Here is a 20,754-nt window from a genome sequence, read left to right on the forward strand (position 1 = left end):
ATTATGTTACAGAGGATTGAGCTTGATCACTGTCATAAAGTGAAACCTATTAAAGGAGAAGTCAGGCAACTTTTTTATTAAAGTATTGTATTGCCCCCCAAAAGTTTTACAAATTACCACTATACACTTCTTACGGGAAATGCTTATAAAGTGCTTTTTTCCCTGCACTTACTACTGCATCAAGGCTTCACTTCCTGGATAACATGGTGATGTCACTTCCTGGATAACATGGTGATGTAACTTCCTGGATAACATGGTGATGTCACTTCCTGGATAACATGGTGATGTCACTTCCTGGATAACATGGTGATGTGACTTCCTGGATAACATGGTGATGTCACTTCCTGGATAACATGGTGATGTCACTTCCTGGATAACATGGTGATGTCGCTTCCTGGATAACATGGTGATGTCACTTCCCTGGATATCATGGTGATGTCACTTCCTGGATAACATGGTGATGTCACTTCCTGGATAACATGGTGATGTCACTTCCTGGATAAAATGGTGATGTCACTTCCTGGATAACATGGTGATGTCACAACCCGACTCCCAGAGCTGTGCGGGCTGTGGCTGCTGGAGAGGATGATAGCAGAGGGATGCTCAGTGTTCCTCCAGTGCCCTGTGTCCCTCAGTGTCCCTCTGCCATCATCCTCTCCAGTAGCAACAGCCGCACACCTCTGGGAGTCTGGTCGTGACATCACCATGTTATCCAGGAAGTGACATCACCATGTTATCCAGGAAGTGAAGCCTTGATGCAGTAGTAAGTGCAGGGAAAAAGACACTTTATGTGCAATAAGTGTATATTGGGGATTTGTAAAACCTTTGCGGGGCAATACAATACTTTAATAAAAATTTTCACCGCACTTTTCCTTTAAACTTTGTAGCCATAACAATGAAAGGAATATTGACAGCAGCAACAGAAGAGGAGGATGTTGATATTCTAGTAAGCAGAGATCTGCATGTGACTTGAGAAGTGAGGTCAAATGAATGAGAATAACATTTTTGCAACCATTTCGATCATGAAAATAATGACAGCAGCAGGGTAGGATTGTGTTGAGATTGGAGGAAGCAGTGACCTATCCACTTATGTCATTATGTTACAAAGGACCAAGCTGCAGGCCATTGGAGCAGTGACATTAAATAAGCCATAATAAAAAAAAAAAAACATTCCGATCACAGGAATAAGGACAGCAGCAGAAGAGGAGTGTGCTGATATTCCAGTAAGCAATGACTTATATAGTCTTGTTTTTACATTACTTATTGACAAAGCTGCATGTGACTTCAGCAGTGTTTTCAACTGAATGAGAATAAATACTTTGCAGCCAATCAGATCACGAGAATAATGATAGCAGCAGAAGAGGAGTGTGTCGGTCCACCAGTAAGTAGTGACCTATATACTCCTGTGATAAGATTACTGAGGACAGAGTTGCATGTGGCTTTAGCAGTGTCTTCAAATGAATAAGAATAAAAACCTTGCAGTCATTCAGATCATGGAAATAAGGACAGCAGCAGAATAGGAGTATGTTGATCTTCGAGTAAGCAGTGACCTATATAGTCTTGTGATTACATCACTGCATGTGACTTAAGTAGTGTCCCTAAGTGAATGAGAATAAAAAAGACTTTGCAGCCAATCAGATCATGAAAATAATGACAGACTGATGACTGTGTTGACCTTGGAGGAAGCAGTGACCTTAGCAAAATACATTAAGGAAACCTATTTCAATTTAAACAGTTAGTGGTTCTGGTAAAGCAAAGGAATATCTACAGCCTGCTGACACTAATAGATACAGTATGTGGCAGACAATATACAGGTCGGCCATATGCTTTACAGAACTTTTATTGAAAATAAAGTGAAACTAATCCCATAAATACTGGAGATACATTTTACCTTTAAAATAGTGATCTGACTCCTGGGAGAAATAAGCCTAATGTAGTTAACCGCGGCCCGCAGTGCCTTATAATGAAGTTGATAAAACATGCTGTAGGGTAATCTACCATGTCACAGACACGGATTGATCAGTGTGATGTCAGATTTAAGAGCCGCGCTAAAACCAGATAACAGCCATGGGAGCCATGGGATTTTAATTCCAAGATAAATCTGGTTCTCTCTTTTTTTTTTTTTCTTTTTCCTTCACCACTTTCTCGGAGTGGTATATTTTATAACCTTGCCAGTATTTCAGATCTCATCTAAATCTTCATGTAACTAAGCCCAATGACAACATAATCCCACAAAGCAAATCGGAAAGGTCTCCAAGGAGCCATTATGGTAGCGGCTCCATCCAGATACATTATATATAATTACCGATTCCTTCTATTTCCTTTGATTGTGTCTTTTCTATTCTTGTACAGCGTCATTTACAGCAAATTAATGGCTTACTGTATTCTTAGGGGACGTTTCAAAAAGTTACATGGGGTTCTCGAGGGAGGTGCGTCTTGTTCTGTCAACTCCTGTGACCACATTAGGTTAAAGCAGACATCAATATGGTTCCCGTTGAGTTCACAATGATTTCACGTCCTTTGTTGTATGTTATCCTCCCATGTAATGTTTGCTTGCAGATGACAGCTTTCATTATATAAGACATTCTAAATGTGCTCAAAGAGTCCTGCGGGGGAAGTAATGAGGTGGTGTGAGGGCACAGGGGGAGGTCCTAACCTGGGGTAACTGCCCCTGAGCAGCCAAAGTGTGAGACCTCCACCAAACAGCTTCCTGGACGGCTATGAGTGTGACCTTGGGGTATACTATGGTTGTTTATAGCCTTACATAAAGATTTACATTTTCACTATAAAAGCCATCAAATATATTGGTAAATCTTTGCCCAAACCTGCTAATTTTTCCAGGACTGGCTGACTACGCCCACAGATAAGGGATAGGACTGTTGGATCTTAGCTGCCTAGGATGAGTTGCCATTGAAGTCAATAGGGCCTGTACATATATATATATATCTGTCAACATCAAATGTTGACAGTTTGGCATCACATACAGGCCTTGGATGGCGTAATCCTTATGCGAACTTTCCCTTACACAGAATACATTACTATTTTATAATAAAACTGAAGAAAACCTGGATGATCCCCAATGGACACTGCTAGAAGTCAATGGAGATCCTGTCATCCCTGTTTGTATCCATTATACAACAGAACTGGCACAGTGTCATAGCTTCCATTTACACCAGCGTGAATACAATCTTTCCAACAGTGACCAACTCATCATATCCATCGTTTCCTTCCAAAATTAGAGTTCTACACAAACTAGACTTATGTTGTAATAGTCACACAATGAAGCAATTTTTACTTTTGTGCACTACTCAGAATGTTGCATATGAAACATCTCGGGAGGGGGGGGGGTGCACCACTTCCTCTTTGGATCTTTTTCTTAATCAATGGCGCTAATCATTTTAATAGCAAATGCTCCTTTTACATTACAGAGAGAGATGCACACAATTAATTTTAGCAGCGTAATTTCATTTTATGTCACCACATGAGCTCATTAAGCCCAGGATCTGGTTTAGGTCACATAGAGCTGATGAGAGATTCCGACCAGAATTTCAAATCGTAAAAGTGATTGTGCTTGATATACGGCAAAAGATAAGTTAAGTCCATTTCGTAAAACGGGTCACACACACACACACACAAAAAGTAATAATAGAGAGCGTTCCACTGGATTCTTGGATTGTACCAAGTGATATAATTTTTGGCGTAACGAACAGGATTTAATGACAAGTGCAATCAAGGCGAGAACTGCTACCGTAAACAACAGAATATAGGAGAAATCTGCCCATCTGTGATTCATTAGCATGTGTTTTTTTTTTTAATTTCCTTGTCTACATTTAATGGAATAATTATGAAATAGCCTCTCAATAGCGGGAGAGAAAGGCAGCACAATCCTCTAGCTGCCTGGTAGCGCAAACCCTTTAAGGGCCTTTTACTCGGGCCGATTATCGCACAAAAAATTATTAAATCGTTCAGATTTAGTCGATAATCTGGTGTAAATGTGGCAATGATCAGACAATGAACATGAATTCGTTCCTATGCCGTTGATCGCATCTTTTGAGCTGACCTCAAAATCATTGTTAATCGTCTTCAAGTCTTTCATTGACTCATTGTCAATTGTCATTGTCCACGGCATATTTACGAACGCAATTTTTCATATTGGGTTTGTAATTTTTTTCATATACGCTCATCTACCTATCGTTTAAAATAAAAAAAATGTGTAATAAGACCGTTCCTTATAAAACTAAATAGGGTAGCATTGCGACCCTTAGGCTTGTACAACTGTGACCAGGTAGTTGTGAAGAAACCCAACCAAGATGGATTTTTTCTGTCTGTGTGGTCACAGATGCAATGTGACCTCATTCACTTGTGTGAGACAAGGAATCACTCCTGGCCGCCTAAATGTCTACTGATAGTCAAAAAAATGGGTTAGACTTGGGCTTCTCCAAACCTGAACGCTCTGTATTTGATTACCGGTGGCTGAAGAAGTTGGATGCTGGTCTAGGGAGTCTGAGAAATATGGATACAACCTATGGCTATTTCCATGTTTTTCAGGCAGAATCGTTCAGGTTCAGACAAACCCAAGCACGCTGGAGGTTCGCTCATCTTTAGTAGTCAACAACAAGGACTGGAAGGGAAAGATGTCACATGGTTGAGTGCAAATAGATTAAAACATAGAACCATCTGATTGCAAGAAATTAGTTTTCTCACCGATTCTTAAAGGGGTTGTCCACCTTGAACAGTCTCTACTGTTTAGAATAGTTCTTTATCTATCAGCTGATCACATGGTGTCCCCCTGGAGGGACTCCTGGCTGTAGTCTGTAGGGAAACCTTGCAGTAAAGGCCCTATTCCACAGAACGATTATCGGCCGCATCTGGCCAGTATCGGCCGTCACGGCTGATAATCGCCCTGTGGAATAGAAGGCAACGATCAGCCGACATCGTTCATGTCGGCTGATCGTTGCGTTGTTTGTCTTTCAAACATGTTGAAAAACAAAGGACTCATACAGCAACGATCTGCTGCCGTCGTTCCTTGGAATAGGAGCAGCAGAACGCTGCTGTATGCTATGCCCTGCCCGGAATATCTAGCGACAGTACACAGTGCTCATGCACATCAATGGATTGTCTTCAGAATATAGGACAGGACAGATCCCCCAGAGACATAGATGCTCTGTGTAACTGCTCTGTGTAACTGCTATCAGGTGACAAATAGCATGGGGGAGACCATTTATACATACAATATACTGTATATTAAGATGGATGGAGCAGACTATAACATTTCAGACTACCTCACTATTGTAATAGTCCCCAAACCATTAGGATGAGGATACAATGATATACGAGTATACTTCATGTGAATCAACAACCAGCAAACAAAACTAGGATACATACCACTATGGTGGGACAAGCTGAGTAGCTGCAGGATTGCAACATCCATTTTTTTAGGTAGATACAGTACAATAATTGGTGATGGTCTTCTCATACAATGGGAGCCACATAATCATTGACATGTACCCATGGATGTCATGGGGTAGAAACTGTCACCAGTGAAGTGGGCACTACAGCCCCTGGTGGTGTGGGCATGCCATGCTTTATCATATGTCTCCACTGAAGTGGGCACTACAGCCCCTGGTGGTGTGGGCATGCCATGCTTTATCATATGTCTCCACTGAAGTGGGCACTACTGCCCCTGGTGGTGTGGGCATGCCATGCTTTATCATATGTCTCCACTGAAGTGGGCACTACTGCCCCTGGTGGTGTGGGAATGCAGAACTTTATCATAGGTTGGCTCCAGGTTTTTGGGGGCCCTTGGGCGAAAGAGCCTCAGTGGGCCCCTCATCATCTATCAATCCACTATGCACAATAACTTGAGACACCACTAACATACGCAAACACACATTACTGACACACATTACCGAAACAGACACTTAATGACATACACATTACTGACTGACACACACTTACTGACTGACACACATTACTGACAAACATCACTGACTGACACACATTACTGACAAATAGTACTGACTGACCCACATTACTGACTGACACACACACACACACTTACTGACTGACACACATTACTGACAAACATTACTGACTGACACACACTTACTGACTGACTCACACACACATACACACAGCACTTACAGCTCAGTCTTCTCCCTCTTCCTTTCTGTCCGTCTGCTCTCCATACTGTGGTATTGAGGATCTGTGGGTCATGTGATCAGGTCCTTCATCTCTCTCTCTCTGTGCAGGAGGCACACAGGTAGAGATGAGCGAACATGCCGAGGTTCGGGTTCGTATGAACCTGAACTCTCGGCATCTGATTCCCACTGTCTGCAGCCTCCGTGAAGAGGGTGAATACAGCCGGAGGACCACCTGGAAAACTCTGATACAGCCTATGGCTATGGCTGTACCCCAGTTTTCCAGGTGGTCCTCCGGCTGTATCCACCCTCTTCACGGAGGCTGCAGACGAAGCCGAACCTCGGCTGGTTCGCTCATCTCTACTCACAGGTCCTGCTCTTTCTATGTCTTCTGATGTTCAGCACTCACACTACACTACAGTGAGGGGGCTGAACATCAGAACACCGGGCCCCCCTCCCTCACTGGGCCCCCAGCACTTGTCCGGGTAAGCCCTGTGTTGACGTCAGCCCTTTCTACTGATCCTAAGGCCCAGTCAGTCAGCATTAGCCTTATATATATAGCGACCCTCTGTAGACGTCGATGGGTTCTGTCACTTGACTATTAGCAGCAGCCCTGGGACTGCCTTTCATGTGATATGATAAAAGAAAAGCATTAACACTGCTGTCTCCCATTACTCTGACTATGACATTACTTATTAATGCTGAAGTGCTTTACAATGAGAAGACGCTTTATTATCCTGGCATGGAGTACGGCACAAAGCCTAAAATAAGCTCTGGCTATCACCCGGCCGGTGCCTTACCTCCAGAAAATGCTCCGCTTGCTGTTCGCGATCCAACTTTCTGGACGTGGTTGTAATGAGACCTAAATGAAAGCAAAAGGAGACGTCAGGTGAGTTCCCATAACTCCTGCTTAAGTACTGGACAGTTTGTTAAGTCATTTGCGGCTGAATAAATATCACACTCAAAGACTATTAGATCAATGCGGAGACTAATGTCCGCCATTTATACCACAGCAAATGCAGCAGCGTTCAATTATGCAGCGATGGGATAGGACGGGATGGGGATAATGCTGTGAGATACAGAGTGGCTCGGTATAGTAACTAGATAGTGTAGGTATTCTGTACACAGTACAAGGTTTTCACTAAATTAGTCCATTAAAAAGAGTTTTCCAAGACTATCATATTGATGAACAGCTTGTTAAAGGAGATCAATACAGCGCCATGTATTTGGTAGTGGCTGTAACTGGTACTGCAGATGAGCTCCTGCAATACCAAACACAGCCACTATTAAAAGAATGGCACTATGCCTGATAAACAATACAGTGTGCAGATGTGACCTATTTAGTCAATTGATTGGCTGGAAACCAGACACCACCACCACCACCAACCTGATACTGATGGACTATATTATGGATAAGATATCAATATTGTAGTTTTGAAATCTCCATTAAGTGAATTAAAGGGCTAGGTTCATCAAGACAATTCCTTTTCTAATATAGCTGAAATGAATGGTCACCCGTTTATTATATTTACAGCCTCATAGCAGACCCCCAAAGCGGTCCATATACTGTTATAGGGTGTATAGATTATGATGAGAAGACCCCAAACCTCAAACTTCCCTGTGGATAGGTGCCTCTATAGTTCTCTATAGTGAAATTCAAATTTAGCAAAGTTGTTGTAAGGACGATACCCATGAATGCAAACTCAACAGGGTTGTATTTGTCACTAGACTCACCAGGACTCAAGCCTTGGGTGGCATTGTTAAAGGAGGCAGCACTAAAAGGGGTTGTCCGGCATTTGCCATTTTTTAACATATTGCTGCTGGTGCATATAAAACAATACACATCATATACTTACCTCTCCAAGCTCCCTCGGTGTCATGTTGTGGTGTCACTAGTGTCCCCTGCTGACTGCAGACCCTCCGCTAACTCGTCTCAGGGGTGACAGCCCACTCACAGACTGAGATGGGACAGCCACGTGGCCAGTAATTGGCTGATGAGTTTGTTTGGCTGATGAGATGAGTTTGTTTCGGAAGTGGATGCTCTGCAGTCAACAAAGAACACTGGTGACACCTCAGGAGGACACTAGGGGAGTGCGGACAGGTAAGTATAACATGTTTATTGTTTTATATGCACCAGCAGAAATATATTTAAAAAAGCCAAACATCAGACAACCCCTTAAAATGAGTAAAGCAAGATAGATACTTTTGATGTAGCTGCCACCACCATACTGTAGCCTGTAGAGGAAGAAAAAAAACAAAACAAAACAATTTCGCCTCTTACGTTTTATATACAGCCCTGGTCCCCAAAAACACTGTTCAATGGTACATGAATAAGGTGTGCTGTCATGAGGAAATGCTTCTATACGCTTGTGCAAAGTGTCAAAGAGGTGTTTCTAAGTGCTGCGGGCTGTAGCGCCTCCTTGCTCCTCCTCCTATCCCTACGTCTGCTTCATTTACAGATAGACGCTGAGCACTAAACAGGGATAAGAATGGGAGGAGGAACCAAGAAGAATTCCAGAACTCAGCACTACAGGCCCATGGGAACGCCTCCTTGACACATTGCTGTTTTCTTTATAGCCCTAGGGTGGTATCCAACTTCTTCAGGAGTCAAATTCCGAGTGTTTGGAGAACGTTGCAGAAACCTAACAGTTTGACAAGTCCGCTCAACACTATTAGGCCCCATTATGCATAGTATTTCACATCAATATATATAAGCCAAAACTATGCCTGGATCCAAAAGAGATAAAAAGTATAATGCAAAAACTTTTCTTTAACTTTTTTTTTTTTAATCCAGCCTTGGTTTCAGCTTACAGGGACTGACCAGAATCCAGGACGGTAACCTTGACGCTTACTACAGTGTGCAGATAATAAAAGTCCCCGTAGATACTTCATACTACTTCCTACTATCTGCTCTATATAAAGAAAAAAAAAAAAGGTAAAATTATAGAAAGTAAGCGGCTTCCCAGACAATAATCTGTTCCGAAATGCTCGGAGTAACCAGGGGGCGAGCTGTCCAAGCAATATCCTTCCAACACAGGGAAATCACAAATGTCAGGAATTAATGTGCCGGCTGCATCTACTTAATCTTAATAATTCACATACTCCGACTCGTTCCGCGGCTACTCCATCAAAAGTAATGTGGAAAGAGCAAAACAGAAGCGAGGACTAATGTGAAAGACTACACATGGAGACACAGGGCGTTAGATAAAGGAACATTACTGGATGATTTATATTACACCTCATTTAGTTCTAAAATTATAAAAAAAGAATGAAATATCCTATTCTTGTTAAGTCGTATTCCCCATGACAACACTTCATGCCTCACTGATTTGATCTAAGTTAGATCTATAAGAGCGGTGGCCGGGTGACAACCACACCACATGTTTGACTGTCACACATCTACTGTAATGGAGCTGGTCACTAGATGGCAGGATTGTTTTAATCTATAGCTACCACTCTTCCTGGGCCCTAAGGCCCCTATTACACGGGACGATTATCGTGCGGAAAATCGTTATATCGTTCAAATTTAAGCGATAATCATAAGTACATGCAACAATCCAAACATTGTTTGTGTGTCCTTGATTTAGATCTGACCCTAAAATCATCGTTAATCGTTCTACTAATTCCACATTCACGTTCACTAATCGTTCAGTGAAATTCCAAATCGTTCCTTCTTTTGCTGGGATCAGATGGAGTAAACAATCATGGTAATCGTTATAACAATCGTAACTAACGACTATCGTTCTGTGTAATGTGGTGAACGATTTCAGGTTAACAATCTCGTTTGTGATTGTTTATTCGTTAATCACTAATCGTTAAAAATCGCTTTGTCTAATAGGACCCAAACTGTGGCTCCCAGGACATCACCAGCATGGAGTAGCTAAACAACAGACAAAAGGCATCAGACTAGTGATGAGCGAATACTGTTCGATCGAATAGTAAGGGATTTGATCTATCGAATATTATTGAATAGTTCGCCGAATATTCGATAAATATTCGATAAGCGTTCAAATCCCCCAGCTTCCGGTTTTTACCTCCAAGTGGTCGAATAGATGTTTTTCAATAATCAAATACTTGTTCCCATTGACTTTAATGGGACTGAATATTCGATTGAATATTCGGGAGATATTCATACGAATATCGAATATTTGAATATTTCACTATTCGCTCATCACTACATCAGACATAATAGACTACATGATGACGCAAAGGAATGATAAGGACTGTAGTCAGAAATAAAGCAGAAGATGATAAATCTAAGAACTGACCCTAAGCTTTCCCAAGATCTTCTCCTGAGCTCTAACCTAACACTAAAAACTACCTTGCCTCGGATAGCTGCTTTTAATCCATGATCTGTCCTGGGGTCCATTTGGCAGATGATGCAGTTATTGTTTTAAAAAACAACTTTTAAACAGCCCTGTGTCAAATTGGCAGAGTGTCTGTGCCCTAGGCCTGAACCGCCTCTCCGTCCCTCCTCTCCACCCTCTTCACCATTAGGATTGCCCCCACGCATAATTTCTCCTAACCATCACCTGTTTGAACACTGCACATATGTTGGATTGTTAAGGCCCATGTGCAGTGTGTAGACAAGTGATGAATAGGAGAAATCATGCCCAGGGGCATTCCTAATGATGATGAGGATGGGGAGGAGGGATGGAGAGGCGTCGCAGGCCTAGGGCATAGACATTCTGGGCTACGCCAATTTGTCACAGGGCTGCAAGTTTAAAAGTTGTTTTTTTGGGACAATAACTGCATCACCTGCCAAACGGACCCCAGGACAGATCTTGGATTAAAAGCAGCTATCAGACAGTACAAGTGGTTCGGTGGACAGATTGTGGGTACAGAGTCGCTTTAAAGGGGAACTATCAGCAGGTTAGACAAATCTAACATGCTAATAGCTCCTTATGGCACACAGGGCGCTGAGGATGAAGGTATGTCTCTTCCCTCTATCCTTGGCACCGTTTCTGTGCAGTTTTAATGTAGTGCTATGTCTGGTAAGACTGCTTGGAGCACTGCTCCACCCCCAAAGCAACGATTCACCCCCAGGCTGGCCCCTCCCTTCTAATGATTATCAGTGGAGTGGGAAGGCTGGGGAAGCTGAACTGGCGCTACATTAAAATGGTGCCGAGCATGAAGGGAAGAGACATACCTTCATCCTCAGCGCCCTGTGTGCAGTAGGGAGCCATAAGCAGGTTAGATTCCTCTAACCTGCTGATAGTTCCCCATTAAACAACTTTACTATACTTTTACAGCTCTCTCCATATACAAAGCTTAAACTCTTTACTTTTTTTCTTTTTTTTTTTTTTTTTTATAAAATCCATTCAGTGCCATCATGCTAATGTACAGCAGCGCCATAGGATGGTAAAATCACAGGTATGGTTGCAGAACAAAAAGAAGCGCCAACTCATAAGTAAACCGGTCTTTTTCCTACTATGTGTGTTCATATGACTGTGAAATTACCGTAATGATGTACCTAAGCACCTAAAACCTGGCCTATGGATTATGGCGGCATATACCCCTACCGCGTGCCCCAGGAGAGGGCACCGTTATTCCCATCACGTCCGCAGGCTGCCTTTTAATTAAAACACATATTTTCCGCTTCTAAATGAAACAACAAACTTCATTTGCGAGCCACTATCTGCAGTACAGCATATTCCAGATGGAGCTGCTACATGTGCCAAAAATTTATATAGAGCCGTGTGCAGGAACAGAATTTTTTTTTTTGCCTCGCTACATATTGATTACTGCAGGAGGGACACACTTTATTTAACGCTGCAAACAGAAAACTCCGGTGACTAATTCTACATGTGCTACATTAAAAACATCGAAAAAAAAAACTAAGGCGGCCCAGCCAAGGCCGCTGAATGGGCCACTCCATCAATGTGCAATGAAGAGCGGCTAATTGTAGCCGTTAGGCCGCCGGTAGCCCTTTCATTGACAACACAAAAAAACTCTAAACAAAGCCAGAGACTACATGAAGGCTGCGCCACCTGTTGCCGATGACATCATCATCTGAGATGAAACGTTTTTGCAAAGGGAATGGAGGGCAATTCAGGCGCCCATTGAATACGTCTCTATCGAGCAGCAAGACGTGGATATTTCACAGCCCCAAAGTACTTGGCACAAAGCAGACGCCTTTGTTTCTTGAAGAATGTGAATGTTCCAGGGACTCACACTTATTATAATGCAACCGATAATAGGCAAATCCTTCCGTCCATATAAGATTGAAGAAGAGGATATTTCTGGGCAGGCAAGGACGTCAATAGGGTTGTGTTATCGGCCTATTCCAAATGATAAGTTACCATATTTTACAACAATGTTACTGACTGGACAATTCTAATAGGGCTGCATTACCCGCATTAGATTATCCCAAAATTCTGGATTCCTGTTACAAGCATAGAAGTGCAAGGGGATGTGTAAAACCAAGATGGCAGAGATACCCAGACATGGGGGTGGGGGGGGGCGGCATGGCAACTTTCAATCCCTCATCATTTCCAAAGCATTTGCTTTGCTGTCCGTGAATAAGGAAGTTCGTGTTCCATACAGAAACTCTGATGGTCATGGGAGTTCCAATGGTCAACCTCCCCTTTCCAGTAATAATGTCCTATTGATAGGGGACAACCAACAGTGGTAGTAAATAGATTTGAAATTAATCAAATTATTTCCAATTTTCCTCAAATTTTAGGATTTTCAAAACTTTTGTTGTCAGTTTTGTCAGAAGGGTTCGAGATAGATTTAGGTATAGGGTTAGGGATAGCGTTTTGGATAAGGTTAGGGATGGCATTAGGGGTAGTTTTAGGGACTGGGTTCGGGATTGAGTTAGGGATAGGGTTAGGAATAGTGTTAGGGATTGACTTAGGAATAGGGTTAGGGATGGAGTTAGGTATAGGGATATAGTAAGGAATAGTGTTAGGCATTGGGTTAGGGATTGAGTTAGGGGTAGGATTAGGAATAGGGTTAGTTATGGAGATATGTTTAGGGATTGAGTTGGGGATAGAGTTAGGGATAGGGTTAGGAATAGAGTTAGGCATATGGAATAAGCTAGGTATAGGGATAGGGATAGAGCTAGGAGTAGGGTTAGGGATAGAAGTAGGGATAAGTTTAGAGACTAAGTTAGGGATAGAGTTAGGGACAGGATTAGGGATTTAGGTAGGGATAGAATTAGAAAAAGTGTTAGAGATGGCGTTAGGGATAAATTTAGGGATTGAGTTAAGGGTAAGATAGGGTTAAGGGTCGGTCACACTGTCATGGTGTTAATGACCTTGAATACAAATGGACAGTCCTGACATCAAATTGTTGCACATGACTTTTCAGCACAATGTGGATTCACACAGATTTATTTGGTCTGAATCAAATCCCATTTTACCCGAAACAAATTTTCCCATATTCCCTCATCACTTTGTTGGACAGAGAGTCAGCGAACTTCCTGTGACCGCGTCAGAGCACAGAGCTGCATGTACTAAATCAGTGGTCACCCAGGTAGGAAGTCTGTTGGTTGCTAGGCAACCAGAACTAAAACTGCCTACAGAATCCACTAAGAGAAGCCATATTCAGAGTAATAAGAACAGATTATACAAATTCCAACAAAACTACATGTATACAGTCACTGCACTGTAACACAGATTTGCATAATGTATTATCCGGGGAAGGGTCCTCCACTAACTCGGTGGAAGCCTTTAAGGATGGCTAAGTCTGAGCTCATTAATAATTCCCTGAATCCACTTGACTCCTCTTGGCTCTTCGGCACTTGTGTGTGGAGCCCAGGACTGTAGGAGGCAGATAGCGGATGCATGGTGCTGTCATAGAGACAGGGCCGCTCTTCCCGCCCTGTCATCACACTCACACTTGTGATCTGTAATAACTCCTGGCAGACGCTGCTCTCATCTATTGCTGCTTTATTAGCAAGCTGTCAGGACATGGGAACGCTCAGCACAAACAGTAACTGGGCCAGTTTGAGTAGCCGGAGAGGGAAACGCAGTATTTCATGCACAACGATATGGCGCTATTACTGACCCTTGGATGGTCCTGCTATTTTAACCGTTTAAGTACTGTGGTGAGCAGCAATGCACACAGTACACTAGATGCATTGCCGCTCACTTAGGATTGTCTGTATCACATCTTCTCTAGGTGGGTGCAGTCATGGTGTGTTCCATGACGGCTACACCATGCCATCATGGTGTCCTTCACTTTGACACTCAGCTGCTCTATGCTTTCCAGAAAATAGGACATAATCTGCATAGCCCCTAATTTGAAAATACCCTTAGATCTACTAGTAACACATGACTGAATTGGATGGAGCTGCAATACCACAAGTAACCAGTGGACGGGTGTGGCGCTGCTTTTGGCAAAACTTTCTGGACTATTGAATACTAAATTATAGGATTTACTTCTATATAATTTATATTCTGCCTACTATGTAGCCCATATAAGAGTTGTGAAAGTTCGGGACTATTGGATGCCGGATTACAGAGATTATCCTGTACATGGTAAATATAGATCTAACTTTCTTGGCAAGCAAGGTGGCATTCAAAATATCTTCTTGAAGCTTGAATATCTTTTAAAGCTCTCAAAAGGGAAGTCACTGAGATTTTCTAGATTATTGTCACCCAGCTTTTCCAAAACAGAATGCCAGGAATTTTCATCTCTTATCTCCCAATATTTCAACAAGCAGAAGTGACAGAATATCTGGATTATTGACACCCAGGTTTTCCAGAAACAGACGTTCAGAATATCTGGACTATTGTTTTCCAGAAACAGAATGACAGGAATTTTTGTCTCTTGTCTCTCAATATTTCAATAAGTAGAAGTGACAGAATATCTGGATTATTGACACCCAGCTTTCCCAGAAACAGACGGTCAGAATATCTGGACTATTGGCACCCAGCTATTTCAGAAACAGACTGTCAGAGTATCTGAACTATTGGCATCCACCTTTTCCAGAAACAGACTGTCAAAATATCTGAACTCTTGGCACCCAGCTTTTCCAGAAACAGACTGTCAGAATATTCAGAATCTTGTCACTTGGCTTTTTCAGAAACTGACTGTCAGAGTATCTGGACTCTTCTCACCTGGCTTTTCCAGAAGCAGACAGAATATCTTGACTATTGGCACCCAACTTTTCCAGAAACAGACGGTCAGAATATCTGGACTATTGTTTTCCAGAAACAGAATGCCAGGAATTTTTGGACTCTTGTCATCCAGCTTTTCCAGAAACAGACTTTTAAAACATCTAGATTATTGTCACCCAGTTTTTCCAGTAACAGAATGACAGAATTTTTAGACTTTTGTCCCCCATCTTTCCAGATACAGAATTGCCAGAATTTCTGGACTATTGAATGCCAGATTCCTAGGATTTTCTTGTATACCATGGCCTGCTGGTCCTGAAATAAACATTGCTCCTTGATAATCTCCCCCCAGATGACAGAGCGGCTACTTTACACTGTAATAACATGTGTTTCCGAAGCGAGGGGCCGCAGACAATTAATCTTTCCATTGTTCTCTAAATGTACGGAACGTGTTATTTCACGCCTCGAACATCTGATGCGGCGACACATCATTAATCAAAGTGTTCCTCCGCACCGACCCCGCGCTCCTTCTATATTAAAGAATCTTAAAATTAAAAAAGAAAATCCTGGAGATTTAGAAAATCCATCTCCGATGTTATTAAATTTATGTAATTCACCCCCGCCAATGGCGCGCACCTTTAAAAAAAAATAGGTGAAACCTGTCGGCAACTGCAAAATAAATCTTATATGACACCGAGGTGCTCCCCTGCCCCCCATCCTGGGAGAATTATTTTTTCAATAACAATTAGTTACCATGAAGTCACGCGGCCTGTAAATCTCGGGGTTACCAAGAACCATGCGGAGCGAGTTAGTTATCTCTAAAATATAGCAACATTCTGCAGTTGCCATGGAAACGGGTTAGTAGGTAAGTATCGGGCTTAATATCCGCGCCGCTTATTCATCTCGTGTGGCAGGGGTGTGATTATTTCTTAAGACCTGTCACATATTAACTGGAAGCAGATGCGAAATCACATCAAATAGACATCGCGGGTTAGGCAAATGTTTCCATTATCTAAAGACTCTACCGGCGCGGTGGATGTGTTAAGTGGAGAAAATATTCCAAATTCTTCACAACTTTACAAAGGCAAAAAAAACTCTCAAAGTGATGATTCTGACACACAGATTTTACTGTGTTGTCTTAAAAGGATGCACCGCCTTAAATAATTTAAAAAAACTGCTTTAATAATAGTTCCCTATCCCGACATTATTAGAATTATTCCTCTATTCTATATGGTGACAAACCAAAGGGGAACTCCGGATAAGAAAACTTGTTTTCTATTAAAAGTACATTAAAAGTTATATAGATGTGTCTATACAATGTATTACTGTATCTGTACAGTTCTGCCAGACTGGTAGCTGATAGAAATCCAGGAAGTGAAAAGAAATGGCCCCTGTGCCAATTCACATTGTCTCCTGCACCTGCTGCTATCCCCCCTTAGGAGACAAATCTTTCATACCTCTGTCTCACATTGTGTGTGTTTGCTGAGATCAGGCTGATGATGCAGACAGGGGGCGGGGTGTGATGTCACAGGAGGCGGGGCTGGATAACCCAATCATCTGACTGATTTACCATCTCTGTCCGGCCAGAAGCAGCTGCTGCACCGATTTTTCTGATTGTAATGGGTGGGGGCTGTGATGATCACATGAGGGAAAGAATTGCATTCTGGGAAATGCCAAACCAGTAAGAACATAAACACAAAACAGAGCAACACCCTCCCCCCCCCCCCCCCCCCCAAACAAATGGATTTTTGGGAGTTTCAAAACTGGGATAGATACTGTAGGTAAGTAATGCGTTATGCTTCTGCAGAAGTTACATTTTTTTTAACCTCTACCTGGAGTTCCCCTTTAATTTAAGGAGCCATTAAGAATGGACATGTTGTTCTAGGAGCATAGCCTATAGCACAGACATGGGGTCCTGGGCTACAAGCTCATTAGGGACCCCAAGTTTTTCACAGTAGACACCTGTTCTTGTTATTTTATTTCACATAATACTTCCATACTTTTATATACAGACCATATTATACCACCATATAGTGCCCAAATGATTCCACTTTAAAAAGCCCATGTAATACAGCAATTCAGTCCCCATGTAATACTACTGCACACCGCCAAATACTACTGGATGGCTTTTATTTGCTCCTAGTGATTTTTGGGCCTCAAAATAAAGTTCTTATCACATTACAAAAAACATACAGTATGTAGATATCGCTTTAGCGGTTTTTTTTCCTTAAAGGGGTATCCCCATCTTTGCCAATACAGATATACTTGTGCAACCCATCAAGTTGTAAATATTCTGAAAATACATTCATTTTGCAAACCTGTCTCCTCGCTGCTCTTTCCCTCATATTGCTCATTGTGTAGGTTACCGACCACTACTGTGCTCTAAAAGCAGTGGTCTGTCACTAAATAGATTTTTATTACCAGGGAGGGAGGAAGGAGCAGCACATCAGGAGAAGGAGACAAGTTTGCTAAATTTCCAAAATTGTCGAAGTATAACTATATAAGCTGATATGGGGACATCCCTTTATCCCTTTAAAAGGGGTTATCCCAAGATTAGAAATGTTTCCTTATTTATAGATATGTTTTCCAGGGAGCAATGCACCTAGGATTTCACTGCATTGAGTGCTTTAACTAGTGATCTGTTATTCCTTATCCATAGGACAGGGTATAACAAGCTGAAAGGTGGGGACAGGGGTGGCATTCAAATTTTCAGGAACAGGTTCTCCGACAATGCAGAGGAGGAGGAGGAGACGGGGATGTGAGCTCACTCTGCTATCTCCTCACCTCAATAAAGTGGGGGTCCATGGTGGGGAAAACACTGAATGCTTCCCATTGGTGTAGGATCATAGCTTTTCCCCAGTTGGGCGATCCAGCTGAGGTTGAATCCCACTTCTGGGGTATGACCATTGGGGACAATATCTGAATCCGGAGACTGAACTCAGCAAGCCTATAGTTATATGCTTGTTTTCCAGGACTCTCTAGGGCGGCATCCAACCTCTGCAGCCATGGGGACTCAAATGCTGAGCGTTCGACTTCTAAGAACTTTGCCAAACCCAAAAAGTTAGAGATGAGCGAGCATGCTCGTCCGAGCTTGATACTAGGGTACTCGATGGTGCTCATTACTCGGACGAGCATCTTGCGATACTCGAGACAATGGCATCTTCCTTTGGGAGCTTGAAGCATCATGTGGGAACCCTCCATGTCGATATTGGCTGGCCAGATCAGATAACCCGGGCATATAAGAATCAGGTCCTGGGGTGCTCGCGTCAGACGCAGGCTGGAAGAGATTAGGGAGAGAGCTGCTGTCTGTCAGGGAGAGGGTTAGGCAGGGAATTAGTGTGCGGTAAGGCAGGAATCATCCACAAAGCACCCAACAGTCCTTCTAAGGGCTTAACATTTTTAAAACATATGGACGATAATCGTTCCGTGGAATAGGGCCTTAAGACTACTAAGCCATGCTCTATAAGTAAATATAAGGGCAGCTTAGAAGAAAGTTAACCCCTTGTGTTCTATAGAAGATTTCTAATTTGATGGTGCAGAAATTCTTTTGCCAAAATTTCCGGCAAATTTCCTTTCGAAACATTCTCCCCAAAGCTGAAGAATTTTATCAGTAAGTGTATTGAAAACTTTTATTCTGTTTCGGTTTATGGCGTCTGTTGAAAATGTCCATAAAATATGGCCAATCCCTTTAATATACATTCTGACACAGGAAAGGCCATGATTGTTTTATTATGGGGGGATTTGACCACTAGGATCCCAGTAGATCAGCTCATTGTTTCCTTACGAGCAGCTGTGCTTGGTTGTGTTGCTCAACCTACTGTATGTGATGGTGGAAGCCGGACCCCCACTGTCAAAACTTAATGGTCTCTCCTAAGGAGAATCCCAGAGAAGCCCTTTCAGGGTTACTTGGAATGGACCCAATTGGATGTAAATTTATTTCCATGGGGACTATAAGAAAGATTGAGTTTCTCTATACAAAACTCAGTACAGAAAAGAGAGAACAGTCTCCTCCAGCATGGCGTCTTCTTCTGCTGGGTGCAGGAAACAACTGGATTCTTTATGAGTTGCTTGAGGCATAGTAAAATTATTTTCCAAGCTTGTTAAATCTCTGCTTGTGCTGGATCGTCTGTAATCACATGCAAAATTTATATTTCTATTATTTTTTACAATGTTTTCTCCTGTAAATTTTTTTGGGGAAACATCTAATAATATGGTTAAATAATGCGGCACTTACTAGAGTACCCACTGTACATACATTACATTACTGATCTTGTACTGATCCTGAGTTACATCCTTTATTATACTCCAGAGCTGCACTCACTATTCTGCTGGTGGGGTCACTGTGTACATACATTACATTACTTATCCTGTATTGATCCTGAGTTACATCCTGTATTATACTCCAGAGCTGCACTCACTATTCTGCTGGTGAGGTCACTGTGTACATACATTACATTACTTATCCTGTACTGATCCTGAGTTACATCCTGTATTATACTCCAGAGCTGCACTCACTATTCTGCTGGTGAGGTCGCTGTGTACATACATTACATTACTTATCCTGTACTGATCCTGAGTTACATCCTGTATTATACTCCAGAGCTGCAATCACTATTCTGCTGGTGGGGTCACTGTGTACATACATTACTTATCCTATACTGATCCCTGAGTTACATCCTGCATTATACTCCAGAGCTGCACTCACTATTCTGCTGGTGGTGTCACTGTGTGCATACATTACTTATCCTGAGTTACATCCAGTATTTTACTTCAGAGCTGCATTCACTATTCTGCAGGTAGAATCAGCAGAATAAGAGACTCTAGCTGGTTGGAGGTCTGACTGCTGTTTTTCCTGACTTGTCCATAGGATAGGCAACTAATCTTTGAACAGTGTGGGACCAGTGATGTACATAGAACAAAAATGCATTCTAAGTTTGCCGCCCAATTTTACCCAGCCGATACCTTTCTATTACAATTGGGCCAACTCTTCAGAGAGAGAGGAGTTCAACATATGTTCTTGCCACTCGGTATCAAAATATAAAAAAGTCAGGAACAGCCAAGGCTGGGTCCTCCCTCTCAAAAGATCCAGTATGGACCACTGCATTTGTGCAAAACCACCACCACCATTGAAGTGGTCTCGGCAAACTACCATTGTTGCACCTGATACTTTAAATTTTCTATCTTTTCAATTATCCACGATTTGCTGTCCCAACTTTGGGAGCACCACATCCGACTGTCTGCTTAATTCAGTCCCCGGAGCAAAAGAACAAAGCCATAAAAACGTAAGGTTATCCCGTAAGTGAATAAAAACACGTCCCCCGCTGCATGTCAACATCGATACCGAGTATAAAATAATAGCACGCAACATTACCGTTGTAAGTAGATAGAAAACAGATGGTCCTTTTATGTGCGCTGCGTTGTTTCCTCTGCATACAAATGCTTTTTGGGGGATCTAATTAGTCTTCCACAAAACTCAAACTGGGTAATTACTATCATTATCCCCTTTTCAAATAAATCTGAAGTCTAAACCGCAATTACGTTTTTAATCT

At 42.2% G+C, this 20,754-nt stretch overlaps 1 protein-coding gene across 5 annotated transcripts in view; it reads right to left on the reverse strand.

The window, feature by feature from the left end:
- Positions 1 to 20,754, reverse strand: part of FAT3 (FAT atypical cadherin 3) — a 485,754-nt gene that overhangs the window by 165,848 nt on the left and 299,152 nt on the right. For all 5 annotated transcript variants that reach the window (XM_069969660.1, XM_069969659.1, XM_069969657.1 and 2 more), the window contains exon 5: positions 6,941 to 7,002. In XM_069969660.1, coding sequence (XP_069825761.1) covers positions 6,941 to 7,002 — 62 coding nt within the window. The remainder of the gene's footprint in view (positions 1 to 6,940; positions 7,003 to 20,754) is intronic.

This window comes from Dendropsophus ebraccatus, chromosome 5 (assembly GCF_027789765.1).
Source record: "Dendropsophus ebraccatus isolate aDenEbr1 chromosome 5, aDenEbr1.pat, whole genome shotgun sequence".
NCBI lineage: Eukaryota > Metazoa > Chordata > Amphibia > Anura > Hylidae > Dendropsophus > Dendropsophus ebraccatus.